Source organism: Lactuca serriola, chromosome 1 (genome assembly GCF_051521515.1).
Source record: "Lactuca serriola cultivar US96UC23 chromosome 1, Lser_US96UC23_V15, whole genome shotgun sequence".
Taxonomy (NCBI): Eukaryota; Viridiplantae; Streptophyta; class Magnoliopsida; order Asterales; family Asteraceae; genus Lactuca; species Lactuca serriola.
Genome location: NC_136408.1, coordinates 114,664,851 through 114,687,160, shown reverse-complemented (window position 1 = coordinate 114,687,160; position 22,310 = coordinate 114,664,851). Strand labels below are relative to the sequence as shown.

General features: G+C 35.4%; 2 protein-coding genes across 2 annotated transcripts; both read right to left on the bottom strand.

Moving 5' to 3' along the window:
* Nucleotides 1-271: 271 nt before the first annotated feature.
* LOC145060321 (uncharacterized) lies at nucleotides 272-5,516 on the bottom strand. Its single transcript, XM_079008011.1, has 4 exons — nucleotides 5,508-5,516; nucleotides 4,040-4,966; nucleotides 1,532-2,539; nucleotides 272-586 (listed from the first exon to the last, which is right to left on the bottom strand). The coding sequence occupies exons 1-4, from the start codon at nucleotides 5,514-5,516 to the stop codon at nucleotides 272-274; spliced, it is 2,259 nt and encodes a 752-aa protein (XP_078864137.1).
* Nucleotides 5,517-9,258: 3,742 nt separating this feature from the next.
* On the bottom strand, nucleotides 9,259-21,352 carry LOC145097530 (uncharacterized). Its single transcript, XM_079035109.1, has 5 exons — nucleotides 20,287-21,352; nucleotides 20,151-20,192; nucleotides 12,558-13,565; nucleotides 11,025-11,927; nucleotides 9,259-10,547 (listed from the first exon to the last, which is right to left on the bottom strand). The coding sequence occupies exons 1-5, from the start codon at nucleotides 21,217-21,219 to the stop codon at nucleotides 9,861-9,863; spliced, it is 3,573 nt and encodes a 1,190-aa protein (XP_078891235.1). The 5' UTR covers nucleotides 21,220-21,352; the 3' UTR covers nucleotides 9,259-9,860.
* Between the last annotated feature and the right edge of the window lie 958 nt (nucleotides 21,353-22,310).

Here is a 22,310-nt window from a genome sequence, read left to right as displayed (position 1 = left end):
AGGTATAGTGAAAGTTGGTCATTGCTTTTTTTTAATACATAATCTCCCACACAAGATCTCTAATAAAACCACCCCGAACGAGTATATATCAGATTCTTGGGTTAAGAAATCCAATTCAATGTAAAGTGGGTCACAATAGCCCATCGTACCGCGAGCAAGATCAATGTAAAAATCAATTTCTTTATTTATTGGACATATCAAGGAAAGCCCAAAATCAGTAATTTTTGCTTTCCAATCATCATTTAGAAGAATGTTTGAACTTTTGATGTCCCTATATATGTATCACAACCTCTTGTGTTAATCCACCTCCATGAAGGAAATCCAACCCGCTTGCAATATCAATGCATATCTCAAGTCGTTTATACTCCAAAAGTATTTGCAGCTCCGACAAAAATTCTGGTTCTCCCTGATCGAACCGTCTGTCCAGCCGCTTTGCAGCAATGGCATTACATCCAGTAGCATGTGTAACTTGTCCTTTGTAGACTTTCCCGAATCCACCCCTACCAATCAAGTGATCATCACTGAAGTTTTGTGTGGCCGATTTTATGTCCTCGAGTGAAATTTTGATGCTGTCTTTGGAGGTTTCCTGTGAATTATTAAACACTCGATTAACTTGAAATTTCAAAAATAACCTGAAAATTTTATCTGAAGTTACTTGGTTATGCTAATATACTAAAGAAAAGGTCGTTAAACTAAAGTATATAGAAAGGTTACGATGATGAAAAATAATTTCTATTTATAGATAAGAAAACAAGATGTTTTGATCACTCATTTTTTTTTTCGAGTCAACCAAATTTTGGAATGTAATGATACATTTATTACCTAGTTCATTCCATTTTGGTGTTTATTTCATCATACCGAACATATCATAAGTTTTGAACAAATTCTCCTTTCTATTTTATATCACGATCGAAATATGTCATATTTCATTAATGTCAATATCTTTTATATGTTCATTCAAAATGTGATATATTTTTACAAGGCCTCAAATAGCAAATACTCACCTTTGATACATATAAATTTATATTAAGTTAGTGATAAAAAAAATTACTTATTAATGATGGAATTATAGTAACTGTTGATAAAATTGGAAATGAAATTCGGCTGTGCTACCGGAGGCTCTGGGGAAGTCGGAATAGGAGAGCACTCATCTTGGGGTGGGCTTACTACTTAGATGCTTTCAGCAGTTATCCGCTCCGCACTTGGCTACCCAGCGTTTACCGTGGGCACGATAACTGGTACACCAGAGGTGCGTCCTTCCCGGTCCTCTCGTACTAGGGAAAGGTCATCTCAATGCTCTAACGCCCACACCGGATATGGACCGAACTGTCTCACGACGTTCTGAACCCAGCTCACGTACCGCTTTAATGGGCGAACAACCCAACCCTTGGAACATACTACAGCCCCAGGTGGCGAAGAGCCGACATCGAGGTGCCTTTTGTTATGAAAATGTACAACAGGTGAGAAAAAACCAACAGTGGTGAGAAAATGTATGAAGGATTCGTGTCTATACTGATTAGATATAACTTACTTGTAAAGATAATGATTCTTCAAGTTTCTTGACAATGACTTCTGCTGTTGGACGCTCAACTTGAATTTCTGCCACACACTGATAGGCAATTTTTGAAAATGCATCTAAGGAATGTGTATCTGGTCCTTTATTTAGACTGAAAATGTTTTCATGAGTTTCTTCCAATAACCTAGGATCAACCATTTCCTTTATTGTTCCCTCATTGAAGCGTCTTCGTGCGACTGGTGCAATCCCATTAATATCTTCCTTGGTGTAAATTGGATCATTGGGAAACCTCCCAGACAACATCTCAAATAAAACTACCCCGAAAGAGTAAATATCAGTTTCATTCTTCAACCGACCTGTTTTTTCATATTCTGGATCCAAATACACTTTTGTTCCCGCAATATTTTCTGTATAGAGTGTCTTTAACAGTTGATTCTGAGGGCGGAATTTGGAAAGGCCAAAATCAGCAATCTTCGCCTCCCAATTCTCGGTCAACAGAATGTTACCAATTTTTATGTCACGGTGTATTATCCTTCGCTCATGCTCTATCTTGGTGTGAAGGTAATTCAATCCACTCGCAACATCAATGCAGATCTTTACACGTTGAACCCAAGTTAGATTAGTCAGGCTACCGGTGCCTCCCAAATATTCATCAAGGCTGCCATTAGAGGCATGCTCATAGACAAGTATCATATGGCGACCTTCATTACAAAAGCCAAGAAGAGAGACTATGTTGGGATGTTTGCAACCAGTAAGCATTTCGATTTCTGCAAGGAACCCTTGCTCTCCTTGATTGTCTTCTCTAATCAATATCCGCTTTATAGCTACACTGCTTCGTTTTTTTGGAAGTTCGCTTTTATTTTTCACTTCTAATGGCACGAAGCTTTTGCTATCAAAATGGTCAAGTTCTGCTTTGTAGACATCACCATATGTGCCCGACCCAATGAGGTATTTTTCAGCAAAATTCTCTGTTGCCTCTTCTATATCAAGCAGTGGGATCTCTAAGTGTTCCAAGTTTTTCCCCTGCAAAATTGTGGTGGTAGGTATGAAATTGAAGTTAATATTTCTAGAGAAATCTAAAGAAAGGTCTCATTATTTTTGGAAAATTAACAATCAAGTTCCAAAATTTTTTTGAATAAAAACTCAAGAAACTGGCTAATTTCTTGACTTCCGCACCTTTTGACCTATTTAGTAAGTCGTGGAGCGAAATCATTAATTTTTCTAAAATAATGAGACTTTTCTATAGATTTCCTCAAATTAATGATCTGTTAAAATCTTGTTTTGTTTCAAACAGAAGAATTATACGTAAATTTATATGTCAAGTATGTTAATCTTTTTGCACTAGTTTGGTGGTTGATCAGGAACTACGGCCTAGTCGGGGACTAATCGGAGGCTATCGTCTACTCATATAAAAATAATGACATGTGGAATTCACTATTTCCATTTTTCTTAAAATCTTCTTTTGATTTTGATACTTTTTTATCTAGTAAATTGAAAGATGGATAAAAAGAAACGATAATAAAAATATTTGATTTCTCTTTTAATAAGATGAAAAAGTTACACAATTAATCATTGTAGTTTTTCTGAATTCGCATGGTATTTTGATTTCAATTTTTGTGTGATTGGTCTTTTTTCCATGTAAAAAGTAAAAATAATTTTTAACCCTTCTATTTTCGTTTTAGATATCATTTTATATCTTTAAATTATTTTTAAATTAAAACAAAAGAAATAAGATAGACCCCACCAACCCTACCTACCTATCCACTCTCTTCCCTCTCACATTAAAATCTTTTAAACCTTCACCCCCTTTCTCATCCTCTTCTTTCTATTCTTAGTTGGAGAACATCCACGGATGAGGAGATCCTACGAATTCACACCGCCATTATTGGTCTTCGATGAAATTTTTTATCATCACCGTCATTAATCTTCTTTCTCCGAAACCACCACCGCTTCTTTTAAGGTTACGATGCATGTTGAATATGGTGGTCTAGTTTGAAGGCGTCGACCAAAGGAGGTGGTGGCTTTGGAGATGGTTGAAAATAGTAGTGGCGGTGGTTGAAAATGGTTGTGTAGGTTGAAGGTGGCAACCAAAGGTGATCGAGGCGATGAATGGAGGTGGCAGCCAAAAGAAATAAGATTGACCTCACCACCCCCGCCTACATACTTACCCTCTTCCATCTCACATTAAAATCTTTTAAACCTTCATCCCCATTTCTCATCCTATTCTTTCTATTCTTAGGTGGAGAACAACCACGGCGGTCTTTGGTGAAAATATTTATCATCACCGATATTAGTCATCTTTCTTCGAAAATATTTATCATCAACGGTATTAGTCATGTTTTAATTTATTTACCACAGTTATCTCAAAAACAAAAGAAATCATTTACCTTTAAGCTCTTGGATGTTGTGCCTTGAGCATGGGAGTAGACCTTAAAAACGAATTGCAATAGGGGGAAATAATTAATAACCATGAGAGGTATCATGACATAAAGGAGAACGGGAAGAAACAAAAAATTGTCTTACATGATTTTCATGTTTCCATTGAGATTCCAACGCTTTTTCAAGTTTAATGACAATCTGATCTATGCTTGGGCGTTGTGATCTCTCTTCCTTCAAGCAGTAATATGCTGTTTCTGAAAAGATTTTGAATGATTGTGGGTCCATTTGTTTCCATAGATCCGGATCGATAAGATCGTCTAGTTTTCCTAGTTCATAATGGGATTTGACCAATGGAGCTAATAGCCTACTATTCCCCTCCGCCATTAGTGCTTTCTTTCCACAAAGTACTTCAAATAATATGACTCCTAAAGAATATATTTCCGACTTGTGGCTCACACTTCCGCTCTGAACATATGTTGGATCACAGTACCCGGCTGTACCAACAGGGTGATCAAAGCAAAGATGGTGCCTTCGTGCTGCTTTTTGATTAATGGACAGATTAAAACCACATAATTTTGCTTTCCGATGGTCATCTAATTGAACGTTTGAGCACTTGATATCACGATGTATAACGCTAAAATCACGTCCCTTGTCATAATAAATGTAGCTCAGCGCGTGGGCAACACCGAAACATATCTCCAATCTTCGGATCCATTTCAGGGTCGGATCTCTTAGAAATTTGTCCAGACTTCCGTTGGTCTCAAGCTCTGTTATGACGATCTTCTCATCTTCCTCATCACAGAAACCAACAAGGGAGACCAGATTTTCATGCTTGAGACTAGAAAGAATCGAGATCTCCTTCCAGAACTCAGGGTTTGCTTGCCCAAACTTACCATCTAACCTGTGTGCGGAAATATCAATCAGCTGTTCAGACCGCAAGAGTTGTCCTTTGTAAGCTTTTCCAAATCCACTTCTTTGAATGATATTTGCTTCAGAAAAATTGCTGGTGGCTGATGCTATCTCTTCGAGAGGGATTTGTAAGTGAGCAAACTGTTTGTAGTAAGATGAAGACTTGATATTTGTGTTTACCAAGTAAAATCAAAGAACGAAAAAAAGAAGGGCGCATAAATGAATCGGAAAGGATATACACAAATATATGAGTGATGCTTGTATCTATATATTGAGGGCAACGTCAGCTTTAGAACGATAGCAATAATTACTTTAGTTTGACATTTTGTTTTAATAAATTTGGAGGAGCGATATAATTCCTAATTTTGCCCCTCCTCTGCTCTCCACTTCAACCGATTCATTGCTGAAGCAGGATTACATGACATTCGAATGGGTGGGAACAGGTTTACTCTCCTATGCCAATCTCAGATGAAACTTAGTAAACTAGATAGATTTTTGGTATGCAATAACTTCATTAATTTTTTCCCCTCTACATCTACCACTGTGCTCCCACGAGAATTATCGGATCACTGCCCGATAATTCTCCAAACAACTCTTCCAGACTTTGGGAAGCCCCCGTTCATATTATTTAACTCTTGGCTCGGCGAAAAGGATTCGATGACATTGTTAAAAAGGCATGGGAGGAGTTCAGAGGATTTGGAACACCAGACATGTTTTTAAAGGCGAAGCTAAAATTTTTGAAGAATGAAATAAAGAAATGGCGAGCCACATAGTACCCTAAGAAGGTGAAGGAACTGCAGGAAATTAAAAGGAGAGTTCAGGAAATTGATTTACTAGCAGAGGAGCGCATACTCACCGAACAAGAGATATGTGAAAGGCAGACGAGTTTCTAAAAGATAGCAGAAATGGAGAAGGTTGCGGCCTTGGATATCAAACAACGGGCAAAGATTAGATGGTTGATCGATGGAGACAAAAACTCGATGTTCTTCCATGGATTTGTCAACAATAAAAGAAGAAAGAATAAGATTGCGGGACTGTTAATTGATAATAACTGGATCACAGAACCAGAACCCATAAACGACGAGATCCTCAACTTCTATCGGAAGAAATTCCAAGAAAAGCGGCCATCTAGACCAAAATTCTCCAGCATGAAGTTCTCAACCCTTGACACCGCAACAAATGCAAGTCTTGAAGCCCCGTTCACATTAGAAGAGGTCAAAAACGCTATCTGGTCCTGTGGAAATGAAAAATGTCCAGGTCCCGATGGTTTTTCATTCAAATTCATTAAAAGATATTGGGATATCATAAAAAATGATATCATGAATGTTGTAAAACACTTTGAAAACTTTGGGAACATCGGTAGAGGTTGTAATGCATCCTTTATCACTATTATCCCTAAGATAAAAGACTCGCTTACTATTAGTGACTACCGACCAACAAGTCTTCTTGGTTGTATGTACAAGGTAATCGCAAAGGTGATGTCCATCAGATTAAAAAAGGTCATTGGGGAATGCATAGAAGTTCAATCAGCCTTCATCGAGGGGAGAAATATCTTGGATGGGCCACTAATAATCAATGAAATGTGCTCTTGGGTCAAGAAGACAAAGGAAAAGATGCTACTCTTTAAAGTAGATTTCAACAAAGACTTCGACGCGGTGAACTGGGAGTATCTAGATCATATTCAAATGTAGTTGGGCTTTGGAGAACAATAGAGGGGCTGGATAAAAAATTTCTTAAGATCCTCGACGTTATCAGTCCTTGTAAATGGGTCTCCAACAAGTGAGTTTGAAATGAGGCGGGGAATAAGACAAGGTGATCCCTTGTCTCCATTTTTGTTCATAATCGCGATGGAGGGGCTGAACATCGCGATGAAGGAGGCTTGCGATAAATCTTTAAAGGGAAAAAATCCCAAACAATGAATCGTATGTCTCTCATCTGTTTTATGCAGATGACGCACTCTTCGTGGGGGAATGGACTGATGAAAACATAAAAAATCTCGCAAGAATACTTCGATACTTTCATGTAGCATCAGGCTTAAAAGTAAATTTAAAAAATCGAGAGTACCTGGAATTGGTGTTGAACATCAAGAAGTAATATCTTTGGCAGAGCCACTTGGATATGAACCCTCCCGACTATTGTTTTCCTATCTTGGTGTCCCGGTGAGGGCAAATACAACGCCACTGGACGCCCGTTATTGAAAAATTCCAAACAAGGTTGAACGTTTGGAAGTTGAAGACTCTTTCTCTTGGGGGAAGATTAACGCTAACAAAGGCTCTCCTTGGCAGCCTTCCCACCTTTTATTTTTCATTATTTGTTGCCCCTGCAGGTGTGATTAAGAAGCTTGAAAGAATAAGATGGAGATTCTTATGGGGGGATCGATCGATAGAAAAGCAATCAATTGGGTATCGTGGTAAAAGGTGACAACGCATAGAGAAGCAGATGGCCTTGGTCTGGGTTCATTGAAGGCACTCAATTTATCACTAATTGTGAAATGGCTATGGAGATTGAAAAGGGATGGCTCGAGTCTATGGAGTAGGTCATAAAAGGATATACACAATTTGTACAATAAACCGGCATACCATATTTCCAAAAAAAGCCTACCTAGAGTATGGAGCAATATCGCTGGAGTAAAAGGAGAACTGGAAAAAATTGGAATTAATCTAAATGACGTAATATCGAAGAAGATTGGTCCGGTGACGTACTATGTTTTGGCTTGATCGGTGGACTGGAGACAGATTAAAAACATCCTTCCCTGAGATGTACAAACTGGAACGTCACAAACATTGCAAGATTAGTGATCAATTACAGGACGGGTGATGTCACTGAAATTGGAAAGAAACACCAACAACTATAGAGCAGCTTTGTAAGATTCAGATGCTCACTAATGGAGTCAATACGTTCCAATCAACGGATCAAAGTGATAGATGGGTGTGTAATCTGTCGAGTGATGGGGTATTCCACGTTAATGCTCTTAGAACACAGCTCGACTGGAGAAACATTAAAGTGGACTCATGAAGTCCCGTTGAAGGTCAACTATTTCATATGGAGGGCAAAGCTCGATCGACTCCCAACGGCACGTGCACTAACTAGAAGGGGAATCCAGATCATGTCCGTCTTATGTCCCTACTGTGAGTTGGAAGAGGAGGATACGACACACGTGTTATTTCGGTGCCCAATGGCATCAAAGGTATGGGAATATGTATGTCATTGGTGCAACATTCCTTATCTCCAATTTCAAAATGCTAAGGAAATGGTGAAATATGTAGCACAATGGGGTACATGTTCAAAGAAAAGAAAAACCCTAACTAGCATATGTTATGGGACTACATGGAGTATTTGGAAAGCCAGGTGCGATTGGATCTTTAAAAAATTAAGAACATCGCCACTCAATCTAGCAAATTCGGTGAAATCCATTGTGTTTACATGGATTAAGCATAGGAGAGACCGATGCAACATTAGTTGGATAGATTGGTGTGTTAGTCCTTTTACCATTATGCAATTTACTTTTCTTTCATGTCTTGTATTCTCTCCTTCCTAGCACCTTGCTAGGAGTTGATGCTTTTCTTTTATGAAATTATTTGCCGGTTAAAAAAAAAAGTAAATTTGCAATATATGGAGCGTTTATTAAATTGGTGATCCTCTTAATTGCCCCATTAAACGAAGGTATAACATACGCCAACCAGTCAATAGCAATTTACGTTCGACGACTATCTGATTGAATATTAAATATTTCCATACTTTTTCATAACGTGGACTTGCAATCCAAAATGTGCATTTGGTGGATACACAATACACAAAAGGACTTGACACAGTTAATTACGTAATATACCCTACGTTTTCCCTTTTCTAGGATAAAATTTCAAATATTCATATTTTCTAATAAAAACTTTTAGTTTTTGCAAATATCCCGAATCATACATTTGGGTTAATACCATAAGAAACATTATAGATTTGTTTTTCCGGAATTAACCTCAATTTTTTTTTTAAAAACCTAGCATGTTTTATTTTTTCTAATAAAACGCTCAACGTTTTTTTTTTCTTAAAAAAACTTCATGCCATTAAATTTTCCACAAAAACCCATCAACATTATTTTTTTTCCGAAAAGAAAAAACCCCCTCACATTGGAAAAGTTTTTTTGAAAAAAAAATGCTAAAAGTATTGGATTGAAAAAAAAAAAAAACAAAAGGTCTTATTCAGGCACATGCAACAAATTAATAAAGCTAAGGTTTAATATGGAATAATACAATATATAAGGTTTTGTATGATATTAACTTTATATATTTTAGTCGAAAAAGGAAGGTCTTCTTTACGAGGTTTAATACCAAAATAAAGGCAAAAGATAAGTTCTTTCATATAATTAATCCTTAACTCTTATCCATGTTGGATAAGCACATCAAAGTATTACCGACACATCACATCACGATGAAACCTGCTAAAATGTATAATTCGAAAAGTTTGCCAAAAGCCAAGGTTTGTATTCAAAAAAATATATACAGCTCTTTCTCATAATGCATAGGTTTTTTCTTACATAATTACCCCTTGAGAAATGATGGCATGACATTAATTAAAAGTCTATACAGCTCTTTCTCATTATACACACGAGGAGATTAATTACCAAATCATAAATACAAGGGCCGTTTTGGGCACCTCTAGCGTGACACAAGTATAAGTGGTTCACTTCTCCCGTCTTCTTTCACTTGTGCAACGTAGGGGGTGTTTGGGGTATCTTTTTAGAGGGCAAAAAGACTTTTGGGAAAAGATAATAGAGAAAAAATGTTTGGTAAAAGTTCATTTTGAATTTTTTATAGAAGGAAAACTGACTTTTTGGAAATGTCAGAAACCTGGCTTTTTGGAACTTTTCCCAAAAGTCTTTTTGTCCTTTCAAAAGATACCAACTTTTTGGCCAAACTGATCTAAATTGTAGCATTTCCCTCAGAATTTCTTTTCTAACTTTCCACCTTTTGAGTTTTGACCCAAGATAAAGCTTTAGCTTTTTGCGCTAGCCATCTTTCAAATGTTGGCCCTCTGATGATTTGTCAGGTTCTAAAACATTACCCTAATAAATAGGCACATCTGAAACATACCCTCTGTTTTCAGCCAACCTATTACCCTCCTCAATTTGTAGCTGTATGATGAGGTCTTCCACACTCATTTCCTTTCTCTTATGTTTCAAATATTTCTTGAAATTTACCCAAGTTGGAGGCAACTTTTCAATAATCGCACCTACTTGAAAAGTCTCGCTCAATGTGGTTCCCTCGGTGTGAATGTCATGCATGATTATCTGGAGTTCTTGCACCTGATCCACAACTGCTTTAGAATCCACCATTTTGTACTCTAGAAAACGTGCAACAACATCGACATCCTCTGTATTGTACTCCCGCTCCAAGGATTCCCATAATTCTTTTGCTGTTTTAGTGGTACTATGCCTGTTTGATAATGCCTCCACTAAGCAATTCAATATATAATTGCGACACAGGAAATCTGAGTTCTTCAAAGCATCAAAGACAGCTGGTGCTTGAATGTCTCCTACTTGGGCATTCAACTCGGGTGGATCCTTAGTCAGAAATCCATCCAAGTTGAGTGTTTTCAAGTAGACAATCATTTCCTGTTGCCATCCTTTAAAATCCAAGCCATTGAATTTCTCTGGTTTGTGTGGAGGCACCAACACATTATGTGATAAAGGAGGAACAAGTTCATTTGTTGCAGGAACAATCGCGCTGTTGTTGGCAGATGTGTTTTCCATCTGAAGCGGATGTTTTTAGTTAGTGTAGTATATAATATAATAGCTAAAAAAAATGTTTCTTAAAATAATAATCCCTTATTGTGAAAACACCAAAACTGGAATTGTTGATTAGAAACAGAAAACAAAATGATTCTGCTTTCGAAATACTGGAAATAATAATTTCTTTTTTGAACAGTAACCTCTGGTAACAATAACTGAAAATCAAGAATCGAGAAAATATTCTTTTAATGTTCTAAAGACGGGAAAGATCCAGTTTATGAAAAAAAAAAGAATAACATGGGAAACAAAAATAAAATAAAATAAAGTGTTCCTGTTTTCTTTCAGAAGCAAACAAACGAAATATATCCAAATTTAAACCTGAGCGGAGGCATGGGTCATACTCATAGTAGTAGGAAAACAGAGAAAGCGTGTATAAATAGTTTATCAGCTGTTCATTCCATGAAATGAAAATAATTTCCTGAGAATATGAATACTTACCTGGTATTCCAATGCCTTGTTAAGTTGCAGTAGCACCTCACTAGATGTTGGTCGTTGTTCTCTTTCAGGTTGTAAGCATTGATAGGCAATCTTTTGAAACATAGACAACGATTTTGGAACAATTTGTTCCTTTATGCCTTCAAACACTATCTCATCGACAGTTCCTTCTACATAGTGGTGTTTAAACAAAGTGGTTAGGTATTGTGACAGTTTGTCATTGCTTTCTTTAACACATAATCTCCCACACAAGATCTCTAATAAAACCACCCCGAACGAGTATATATCAGATTTTTCTGTTAAGAAACCCAATTCAATGTAAAGTGGGTCACAATAGCCCCTTGTACCTCGAGCTTGATCGATGTAAAAATCGATATCCTTATTTATTGGACATATCAAGGAAAGCCCAAAATCAGTAATTTTTGCTTTCCAATCATCATTTAGAAGAATGTTTGAACTTTTGATGTCCCTATGTATCACAACCTCTTGTGTTAATCCACCTCCATGAAGGAAATCCAACCCGCTTGCAATATCAATGCATATCTCAAGTCGTTTAATCCATGAAAGCCCATTGTCTGACAAGCACCAATCAAGACTTCCTCTAGACGCATACTCATAAACAATGATGTTTTCACCCAATTCGTTGCAATAACCCACAAGACCGATGATATTCTCATCTTTATACTCCAAAAGTATTTGCAGCTCCGACAAAAATTCTGGTTCTCCCTGATCGAACCGTCTGTCCAGCCGCTTTGCAGCAATGGCATTACATCCAGTAGCGTGTGTAACTTGTCCTTTGTAGACTTTCCCGAATCCACCCCTACCAATCAAGTGATCATCACTGAAGTTTTGTGTGGCCGATTTTATGTCCTCGAGTGAAATTTTGATGCTGTCTTTGGAGTTTTCCTGTGAATTAATAAACACTCGATTAACTTGAAATTTCAAAGATAACCTGAAATTTTTATCTGAAGTTTCTTGGTTATGCTAATATATTAAAGAAAAGGTCGTTAAACTAAAGTATATAGAAAGGTTACGATGATGAAATTTAATTTCTATTTATAGATAAGAAAACAAGATGTTTTGATAACTCATTTGTTTTTGTCGAGTCAACCAAATTTTGGAATGTAATGATACATTTATTACCTGGTTCATTCCATTACGCTGTTTATTTCATCATACCGAACATATCATAAGTTTTGAAGAAAATCTCCTTCTATTTTATATCACGATCGAAATATGTGATATTTCATTAATTTCAATATCTTTTATATGTTCATTCAAAATTGTGATATATTTTTACAAGGCCTCAAATAGCAAATACTCACCTTTGATACATATACATACATAGATATGTCTAAATAGGTTATAAATTTATATTAAGTTCGTGATAAAAAATTACTTATACCGGTGATAAATTTGGAAATGAAATTGTTTGCTACATTAATGTATGAAAATGTACAACAGGTGAGAAAAAAACCAACAGTGGTGACCAAATGTATGAAGGATTCGTGTTTAAACTGATTATATATAACGTACTTGTAAAGATAATGATTCTTCGAGTTTCTTGACAATGACTTCTGCTGTTGGACGCTCAACTTGAGTTTCTGCCACACACTGATAGGCAATTTTTGAAAATGCATCTAAGGAATCTGGATCTGGTCCTTTATTTAGACTGAAAATGTTTTCATGAGTTTCTTCCATTAACCTAGGATCAAACATTTCCTTAATTGTTCCCTCATTGAAGCGTCTTCGTGCGACTGGTGCAATCCCATTAATATCTTCCTTGGTGTAGATTGGATCATTGGCAAACCTCCCAGACAACATCTCAAATAAAACGACCCCAAAAGAGTAAATATCTGTTTCATTCTTCAACCTACCCGTTTTATCATATTCTGGATCCAAATACACTTTTGTGCCCGCAATATTTTCTGTATAGAGTGTGTTCAACTGTTCATTCTCTGGGCTGAATTTGGAAAGGCCAAAATCAGCAATCTTCGCCTCCCAATTCTCAGTCAACAGAATGTTACCGCTTTTTATGTCACGGTGTATTATCCTTCGATCATCATCTATCTTGTTGTGAATGTAATTCAACCCACATGCAACATCAATGCATATCTTTATACGTTGAACCCAAGTTAGATTAGTCAGGCTACCAGTGCCTTCCAAATATTCATCAAGGCTGCCATTAGAGGCATGCTCATAGACAAGTATCATATGGCGACCTTCATTACAAAAGCCAAGAAGAGAGACTATGTTGGGATGTTTGCAACCGGTAAGCATTTCGATTTCTGCAAGGAACCCTTGCTCTCCTTGATTGTCTTCTCTAATCAATATCCGCTTTATAGCTACAGTGCTGCGTTTTTTTGGAAGTTCGCTTTTATTTTTCACTTCTAATGGCACCAGGCTTTTGCTATCAAAATGGTAAAGTTCTGCTTTGTAGACATCACCATATGTGCCCGACCCAATGAGGTATTTTTCAGCAAAATTCTCTGTTGCCACTTCTATATCAAGCAGTGGGATCTCTAAGTGTTCCAAGTTTTTCACCTGCAAAATTATGGTAGTAGGTATGAAAATGAAGTTAATATTTCTAGAGAAATCTAAAGAATTGGGAAAATTAAGAATCAAGTTCCAATTTTTTTTTTGAATAAAAACCCAAGAAACTGGCTAATTTCTTGACTTCCGCCCCTTTTGACCTGTTTAGTAAGTTATGGAGCGAAATCGTTAATTTTTCTAAAATAATGAGACTTTTCTATAGATTTCCTCAAATTAATGATCTGTTAAAATCTTGTTTTGATTCAAACAGAAAAATTATACGTAAAGTTATATGTCAAGTATGTTAATCTTTTGGCACTAGTTCGGTGGTTGATCAGGAACTACGGCCTAGTCGAGGACTAATCGGAGGCTATCGTCTACTCATATAAAAATAATGACATGTGGAATTCACTATTTCCTTTTTTCTTAAAATCTTCTTTTGATTTTGATACTTTTTTATCTAGTAAATTGAAAGATGGATAGGAAGAAACGATAAAAAAATATTTGATTTTTCTTTTAATATTAAGAAAAAGTTACACAACTAATCATTGTAGTTTTTCTGAATTCGCATGGTATTTTGGTTTCAATTTTTGTGTGATTGGTCTTTTATTCATGTAAAAAGTAAAAATAATTTTTAACCCTTCTATTTTTGTAACGGCTGTGTTTCTAGGCTTGTCATTAATGTTGATATAATAGTCTAGGTTAACCTTTGTAACCCGTTTTGAAATAATAGAAGTGTATTATTTGTGTATTATGTGTTTTGTGCTTAATTGTGTGTCTTAATTTAATTAAGAATAAAAATAAGCATCAAAATGAAAGGTTAGATAAAGCTGATATCTATGGATAATGTTGCAGTAGTTGAAATGAGGTTTCCGAATATATAAAGAATGCTGAAATCCGAGTTATAACGACGAAGTTATCACCTGTCGAAGTTTTGCGACAGAACCGGCAACGCTGAATGACGTAAAAAATGAAATTTACGTTAGAGCGATATTTAGCCTTAGTAATCTACACGAATGTCGTAGAGTTCGTTAAACCGAGAGCGTGCATAAAAAGAACGCCCAAATCTGACTTCGTATGAGGAAGTTATGATTTTCTAGAAGTTTCGACTTAGCAGTATGCAGCCCGAATACTCGATTCGAGATCGAGTGATTGTTGGTTGAAACAATCCATACGAGAATCAAAGATCTCGTTGATAGTAGCGCATTGGTGAAAAGACAAACGAAAACGGACGTCCGATAAAGAAGTTATGAATTTATAAAAGAGTTTTCTTGTCCCGGCCTACTAAAAATAAATAATAAAAATAAAGTCAAAATTAGCCGACGGAGTCTAAACGAAAGTTGTAGAGCGTAGTCTCACCTACGCGTGGATATAAAGAACGTCGAAAATGAAGTTCGTATGAAGAAAATATGAATTTTCGAAGTTGATTAATTAATTAAAATTAAAATTAAATTATTAAATCCGACATTATCCGAAGAGGAGTCACCGGACTTATCCGGGTTACGCCCAACGTAGGGCTGTACGCCCAACATACAGCGAAGCATGACACGCCTCGCACTCGAGTTCTTCGGATAACGCATGCACTGACGATTTCGGAGGCAGTACGCCCAGCGTACTGCGAGGCCTCAGCCTCCTATAAAAGGGCATGCGAGGGCAGCCTTATTCTTTTGCCAAATTCTTCCTTTCTCTCTAGTTTTTGCCTCGATTTGCGTGCCATTTATACCCCGAAGCCCCAATATTATTCCCGAGCCCCGAAGCAAGTCCCAAAGATCCCGAGAAGTGTGATTCCTGAGCCGAAGCTCTGCGCGTGAGGAGCCCGGTTTTTGTGAAGATCTTCCAGATCTACCGAAGAATACTACTTCTAAAAGCCGTAGTGTTGTCCGATCATCTTCCGATCAAGAGAGCGTGTAGTTACCTTCTTCTAACGCATAATTATGAAGTATTTTATATGAAGTACGTGTTATGTGTATATTTGGTTGTTATATGCGTGAATGTATATTCACTTTCTTCTATCTCATAGATCCGATTTATTCTCTATGAAATATGTGTTGTGTGTGTGTGTGCCTCATCTGTTATGTGGAATATGTATTGATTGAACATGCTATACAGGTTTTAAACTATATATAAAAATATATATTTTTATCTACTAATATGTTTGGTAGAACATGGGTACATAGTTGATGTGTGATAAACAGATGAGAGGCCTCGATGTTGTTGTTGCTGACCTAGTCATCTAGCGGAGTATAAATGACGACCACAAACTCTTTCTAGACAGTCTTGTGGAACGCTAGCAGGTTCATAACCTGTAGGTGTTGTGAACGATGTGTTCACCGGTGTACTCTATCCCCCTCGTGGTTGCCTTTAGGATATCTATTGTTGAGGAAACCCCTTAGCAATAATGTCCGTCCCGATGAAAATCCTAGATTTGGTCCCTTGAGATAGATGTTGTTTTAGGGACATAAAGTGAGGATAACGGGAATGGGTAATCGGGGTATTGTTGGTTGGTGAAATTAAATATAATTATTTATTATGGGTTGAAAACCCTATATGCTCACCAGGCTCCCAAGCCTGACCCACTCAGTCTTATTTGCATTACAGGAAGTGGCGCGAGGGCATAAGATGGATGAATCATCAAGTTGTTTTGTTTACAAGTCTGTATATGTAAATATGTGTTGAATAACTTGTAATGTTATCGTTTATGCTTTATGGTCTGTATCGGAACATGATATCCCGAGTTTTGATTATATAATGAAAATGCATCTCTTGATAAATGCTTTGATAAATATTATTTTATAATATTTTGTTTTGGGAACAAATTCCGCAACTCTTTTGAATCAAAAAGGATTTACTCTGCAATTATTTTTAAATCATAAATGAAATCAGACTTTTCTGGCCGAAATTTTTGGGATGTCATAATTTTCGTTTTAGATATTATTTTATATCTTTAAATTATTTTTAATTTAAAACAAAAGAAATAAGATAGACCCCACCAACCCTACCTACCTATTCAACCTCTTCCCTCTCACATTAAAATCTTTTAAACCTTCACCCCCTTTCTCATCCTCTTCTTTCTATTCTTAGTTGGAGAACATCCACTGATGAGGACATCGTGGGAAATCAGACCAACATTAGCGGTCTTCGATGAAATTTTTTTATTATCACCGTCATTAATCTTCTTTCTCCGAACCACCACCGCTTCTTTTAAGGTTATGATGCATGTTGAATATGGTGGTCTAGTTTGAAGGTGTCAACCAAAGGAGGTGATGGCGTTAGCGATGGTTGAAAATAGTGGTGGTGGCGGTTGAAAATGGTTGTGTAGGTTGAAGGTGGCAACTAAAGGTGATCGAGGCGATGAATGGGTGGCGGCCAAAAGAAATAAAATTGACCCAACCACCCAGCGCCTACCTACTTACCCTCTTCCCTCACACATTAAAATATTTTAAACCTTCATCCCCATTTCTCATCCTATTTTTTCTATTCTTAGGTGGAGAACAACCACGAATAAGAACATCATGGGAAATCAATCCGCCGTTAGCGGTCTTTGGTGAAAATATTTATAATCACTGGTATTAGTCATCTTTCTTCGAAACCCACTGCTTCTTTTAAGGTTACAGTGCATGTTGAATATGGTGGTCTAGTTTAAAGGCATGGACCAAAGGAGATGGTGGCTTTGGTGATGGTCGAAGATAGTGGTGACAATGGCTGAATATGATGGTGTAGGGATTAATGTGGACCAATCATTTAAAAACATATACAAATGTAATAATGTAATCTTAGCTATTAATTATTTATGGTAAAATGTTAAATTAATTAATATTTTTTTAATTAGGAAATCAGTTTTAATTCATACATAATTCATCTTCATTAACCCTACCTCACACACAATTAAAGAAGATAGGAAGCCTCCCTTTGCCGACAAGCACCACCAGCGATCACCTAGCCACCATCGCTATCCATCACCACCGTTTTTTGATTTTACAAGCAAACCTATTTCATGAGGATTAATTTTCTTGTCCTTTAATTGATGCTTCTCAGTATCAAAATTTGAAATCGAAAGGCAGCTGTTAATGTGCTATGTGCGACAGCGGCAATTACCTTCACTAGTAAGAACTCTCAATGCTACTTGTAATCAATTCCAAAATAATTTTACTTATGAACACTATTTTTTAGTGCATTACTTTACTATTTTCTTTTTGTTGAATCATTATTATGATTGCCAAAGTTCAATGCACTTGAATGATCACATGTGCTCTCATACTAGTTTCAAATTTAATACATTTTTTCATGTTTTTTGTTTATATCTCTGATTCTGAAAATGCAGAGTTCCCATGTTTTATTTTAATTTATTTCATATTTTGGGGAGTATTTCTATGCAATTTAATTATTTGGACAGTAGTTGCTCATATCAATATGAAAACCCTCAATGTAGTCATTTGGTAGTCAGAGACTTTTGATCATGCAATTTGATTTTGTTTTTTTTTTTTTTAAATCTTCTTTCATCTGTTGCATGCTTGTGTTTTATACTTTGAGCTTTGATTTTCTATTATCTATATATATTGCATGACAGGTGTTTGTGGAAATGCCTGATAAAGAACATGACCATGTGGTATGCATCCTATTAGAATGAGGAATGCAAATATTGTTTCAGAATAAGGAAGGACAATATTCTTTTGGTTCTCATACAAAATTCTTTGGTTATGACCATGTGGTATGCATTATGTTAGAATCACTGAAATTTGTATGGTATTTTATCATAGGAATTGATAATGTGTATTTTTTTGGCAGAGACATGAACATTACATATATTAGATGATGAAGATAAATGTATCCTCATATTCTTATAGAATATAATTCTTCTTTGATGTTAGTCTTAGAGAATGTCATTTCTATAAGAATTGTTGGAATCAAGTCGACTATGGACCAATGGAGAAGATGAAGTGCATGCTATATTTTTAAGAACTTATTTCATTTTATGACATTCTGTTTGAATATGTATACTTATATTAAAATGTATAAGATTATTATTATGTAAGAATATGTATGAATCTACATTCAGATGTCTATGAATATACAATAATCTTGTTATTTTTCAACTAATGGTTCAAAAATGTTCTTGTTCTTCAAGAACTTTTTTTAATCAAATATATATTATTTCATAAATATGTATCGTGACATTCTTATTGAATATCAATCTAACAAAATGTCATTCTGACAGAGTAAAATCAGGTATAATTAAAAATTACGTAGAATTAAAATTAAATTAATTAAAAAAAATCAAAAGTTTTAAATGAAGAGAATTAATTATCCCCAAAATTTTGGATTTTTCCTTTCTTAAATTTATCACAATTGACTAAAATACCCTTATAGTGAAATTAGATGATGTTTTTCTATTATCTTTAATTTAATAATATTTATTAATCACTTTCTTAAAATAACTAAAATGATTGGTCCACAATTAACCCTACATCCACAAAATAGAGAGATAGATTACAATAACCTAGCCATGTGTATATATATATATATATATATATATATATATATATATATATATATATATATATATATATATATATATATATATATAGGTGTGACTCTCTCAAATGACAGGTCATAGGTTCAAGTCTCACTATGAGACATTGTGGTGTTTAGGATTAGATTATGAGTATGAAAGTTTGTTGTTTAAAAAAAAGCATGCAACTCTACATCTAAGTAAAATGTAATTCTTATCTAATTGGATTTTGAGTATTAAGTAATGTATATATTGTTGAAGTAGACATTTTATCTTTTTTGATAAATATTGCTTTCAGGCACATATCAAAATTATGAAATTTTAACATTGAAAAAAGATCGGGTATTCGTTGATTCGGTGGATACGGATATGGATTCGATTATTCAAAAAATCTTGAGGTTATTGGAGCGGGGCGGGTCGTGTTTTTAATTTTTTTCAATGGTTTGGATCAAGGGTGATCCGCTCCAAACCCACCCTTATTGACAGGTCTACTCCCGACCAACCTCTCTCCGCCTTTAATTCCAGCTCCTCGAAAATTGGTGTGGTGGCTGCTGGCAACAAATGGGGATAGAGTGGTTACCAACTACTAGGGGTTTTGAATTTGAGTTTTCAATTTAGGTTCAATTTGGGATCTAGTTTTAGATTCAGGTTTAATTTGGGATTATCGATTACTTTTTTTCAAATGCTTGTGGTGGTGAAAAATGATGGTCGTTGTGGTATACAATGGTGGTGGTCATGAAAAAGGCTGGCAGCGATATACAATGGTGCAATTGTTGGTAGTATACAGTTGTGTTGGTGGTATATTGTAATTTACTCTTATAATATTCTACTAAATAAGAAAAAATGAAATGAAAAAATGAAAAACGAGTCCATTTTAGTCATTTCGTGTGCACTTACCAGAAAAACATATACCGTAATTGGGATAGGGACCAAATCCGATAGATTTTCCAACCATAAGATTCGATGTCAAATTTCCAAAACTAAAACCAAACCAACAGATTGATATATACTACAGGGACCATAACAGTAATTACTCAAGTTTTAATTTATTTACCACAGTTATCTCAAAAACAAAAGAAATCGTTTACCATTAAGCTCTTGGATGTTGTGCCTTGAGCATGCCAGTAGACCTTAAATACGAATTGCAATAGTGGGAAATAATTAATAACCATGGAAGGTATTATGACATAAAGGAGAACGGGAAGAAACAAAAAATTGTCTTACAGGATTTTCATGTTTCCATTGAGATTCCAACGCTTTTTCAAGTTTAATGACAATCTGATCAATGCTTGGGCGTTGTGATCTCTGTTCCTTCAAGCAGTAGTATGCTGTTTCTGAAAAGATTTTGAATGACTGTGGGTGCATTTGCTTCCATAGATCCGGATAGATAAGATCATCTAGTTTTCCTAGTTCATAATGGGATTTGACCAATGGAGCAAATAGCCTACTATCCCCCTCCGTCGCCATGAATGCATTCCTTCCACAAAGTACTTCAAATAATACGACTCCTAAAGAATATACGTCCGACTTGTGGCTCGCACTTCCGCTCTGAAGATATGTTGGGTCACAGTACCCCACTGTACCAACAGCGTGAACAAGGCAAAGATGGTGCCTTCGTGCGGCTTTTTGATTAATGGACAGATTAAAACCACATAATTTTGCTTTCCAATGGTCATCTAATAAAACGTTTGAGCTCTTGATATCACGGTGTATAACGCTAAAATCACGTCCCTTGTCATAATAAATGTAACTCAGCGCGTGGGCAACACCGACACATATCTCCAATCTTCGGATCCATGTCAGGGTCAGATCTCTTAGAAATTTGTCCAGACTTCCATTGGTCTCAAGCTTTGTTATGACGATCTTCTCATCTTCCTCATCACAGAAACCAACAAGGGAGACCAGATTCTCATGCTTGAGACTAGAAAGAATCGAGATCTCCTTCCAGAACTCAGGCTTTCCTTGCCCATGCTCACTATCTAACCTGTGTGCGAAAATATCAATCAGTTGTTCAGACCGCAGGAGTTGTCCTTTGTAAGCTTTTCCAAATCCAGTTCTTTGAATGATATTTGCTTCAGAAAAATTGCTGGTGGCGGATACTATCTCTTCCAGAGGGATTTGTAAGTGAGCAAACTTTTTGTAGAAAGATGAAGACATGAAATTTGTGTTTACAAGTAAAACGAGAGCAAGAAAAGGGGAGGCAGCAAATGAATGTGAAGAGATAAGAACGCTCAATGAAAAGCAGATATGGAGTTATTTGTGTGTGTGTGTTTTCAAATATTGGATTCCTTCCCAATCTATTTGTGAAGACAAGATATTTTTAATTTGTCTTCCGGTAATAGGGTTTGGACCCCACAAAGTCATTACTAGACTTATGTGAGATATTGAATAATACATCCAACTTCACAAATTAAATTTTAATTGATTGTCATATTGATTATCTTTCTACTATCTAATTATTTATATAGTTCAATTAATTTTAATCGATTGTCTTAGAGATTATTTTTCTACTATTCATATATATTTCTATTAATTTTTTTGTTTTGAAATTCATTGACTCAACAAAGTTCAATAAAACATTAGAAAAACTAATTTATAATGTTTATTTTAATATTAGAAAACTTTTATTTTTTTCATTAAAAAGTTCAAACTGCCATGGAGCTCCAAGTTTTTAAAATAGCATTTCACAACTAAGTTTCACTCATGATAGTTACATTTATTAACTCATTCAACATTTCCATTGAACTTAATATTATGGATGTTATTAAATTAAAGTTTTTATTTTTACTATTAAGCTTTAACTTTATTAATACAATACATTTAGATTCCCGTTATTTTTACTTTATGATTCATATCTTTTATAATATTATGTATATATTAACTTACTTATTCAAAAAATATATATAAATAAAATTTATCTAAAACTTGTAACAAGTTAAAATAGAAATTATAAATACTTTAACTTTTTATTTTTAATATTTATAACTTATAATATATTACATGTTCACCATTTTATATTTTATATTTTATAACAAGTAAAAGTTTTACCTACATAGAATATGTAGCATTTCAACTTAGAAACTATTTATAACTTTTAACATATTATATTCTTATGGATAAATGTTGTCAAGATAAATTATAAACTGTAAACTCGTTAGAGCAGATTTTCCGTTTCAAGAAAACAAAAACACTAATTAGGCCGTCTGGTATACCGACAACAAAGGGACTCGTGGTCTATGTGGCCACGA

What these genes read in the sequence shown, in the direction of transcription:
- LOC145060321 (XM_079008011.1), bottom strand. An exon ending in AATGGAAACATGAAAATCAT is followed by an intron (nt 2,540 to 4,039) that starts GTAAGACAATTT and finishes ACAATTTTGCAG; the next exon opens with GGGAAAAACTTGGAACACTT. An exon ending in AAGAATCATTATCTTTACAA is followed by an intron (nt 587 to 1,531) that starts GTAAGTTATATC and finishes AATAATTCACAG; the next exon opens with GAAACCTCCAAAGACAGCAT.
- LOC145097530 (XM_079035109.1), bottom strand. Translation starts at nt 21,219, where the DNA reads ATGTCTTCATCTTTCTACAAAAAGTTTGCTCACTTACAAATCCCTCTG. An exon ending in AAGAATCATTATCTTTACAA is followed by an intron (nt 11,928 to 12,557) that starts GTACGTTATATA and finishes ATTAATTCACAG; the next exon opens with GAAAACTCCAAAGACAGCAT. An exon ending in ACAAGGCATTGGAATACCAG is followed by an intron (nt 10,548 to 11,024) that starts GTAAGTATTCAT and finishes CATCCGCTTCAG; the next exon opens with ATGGAAAACACATCTGCCAA.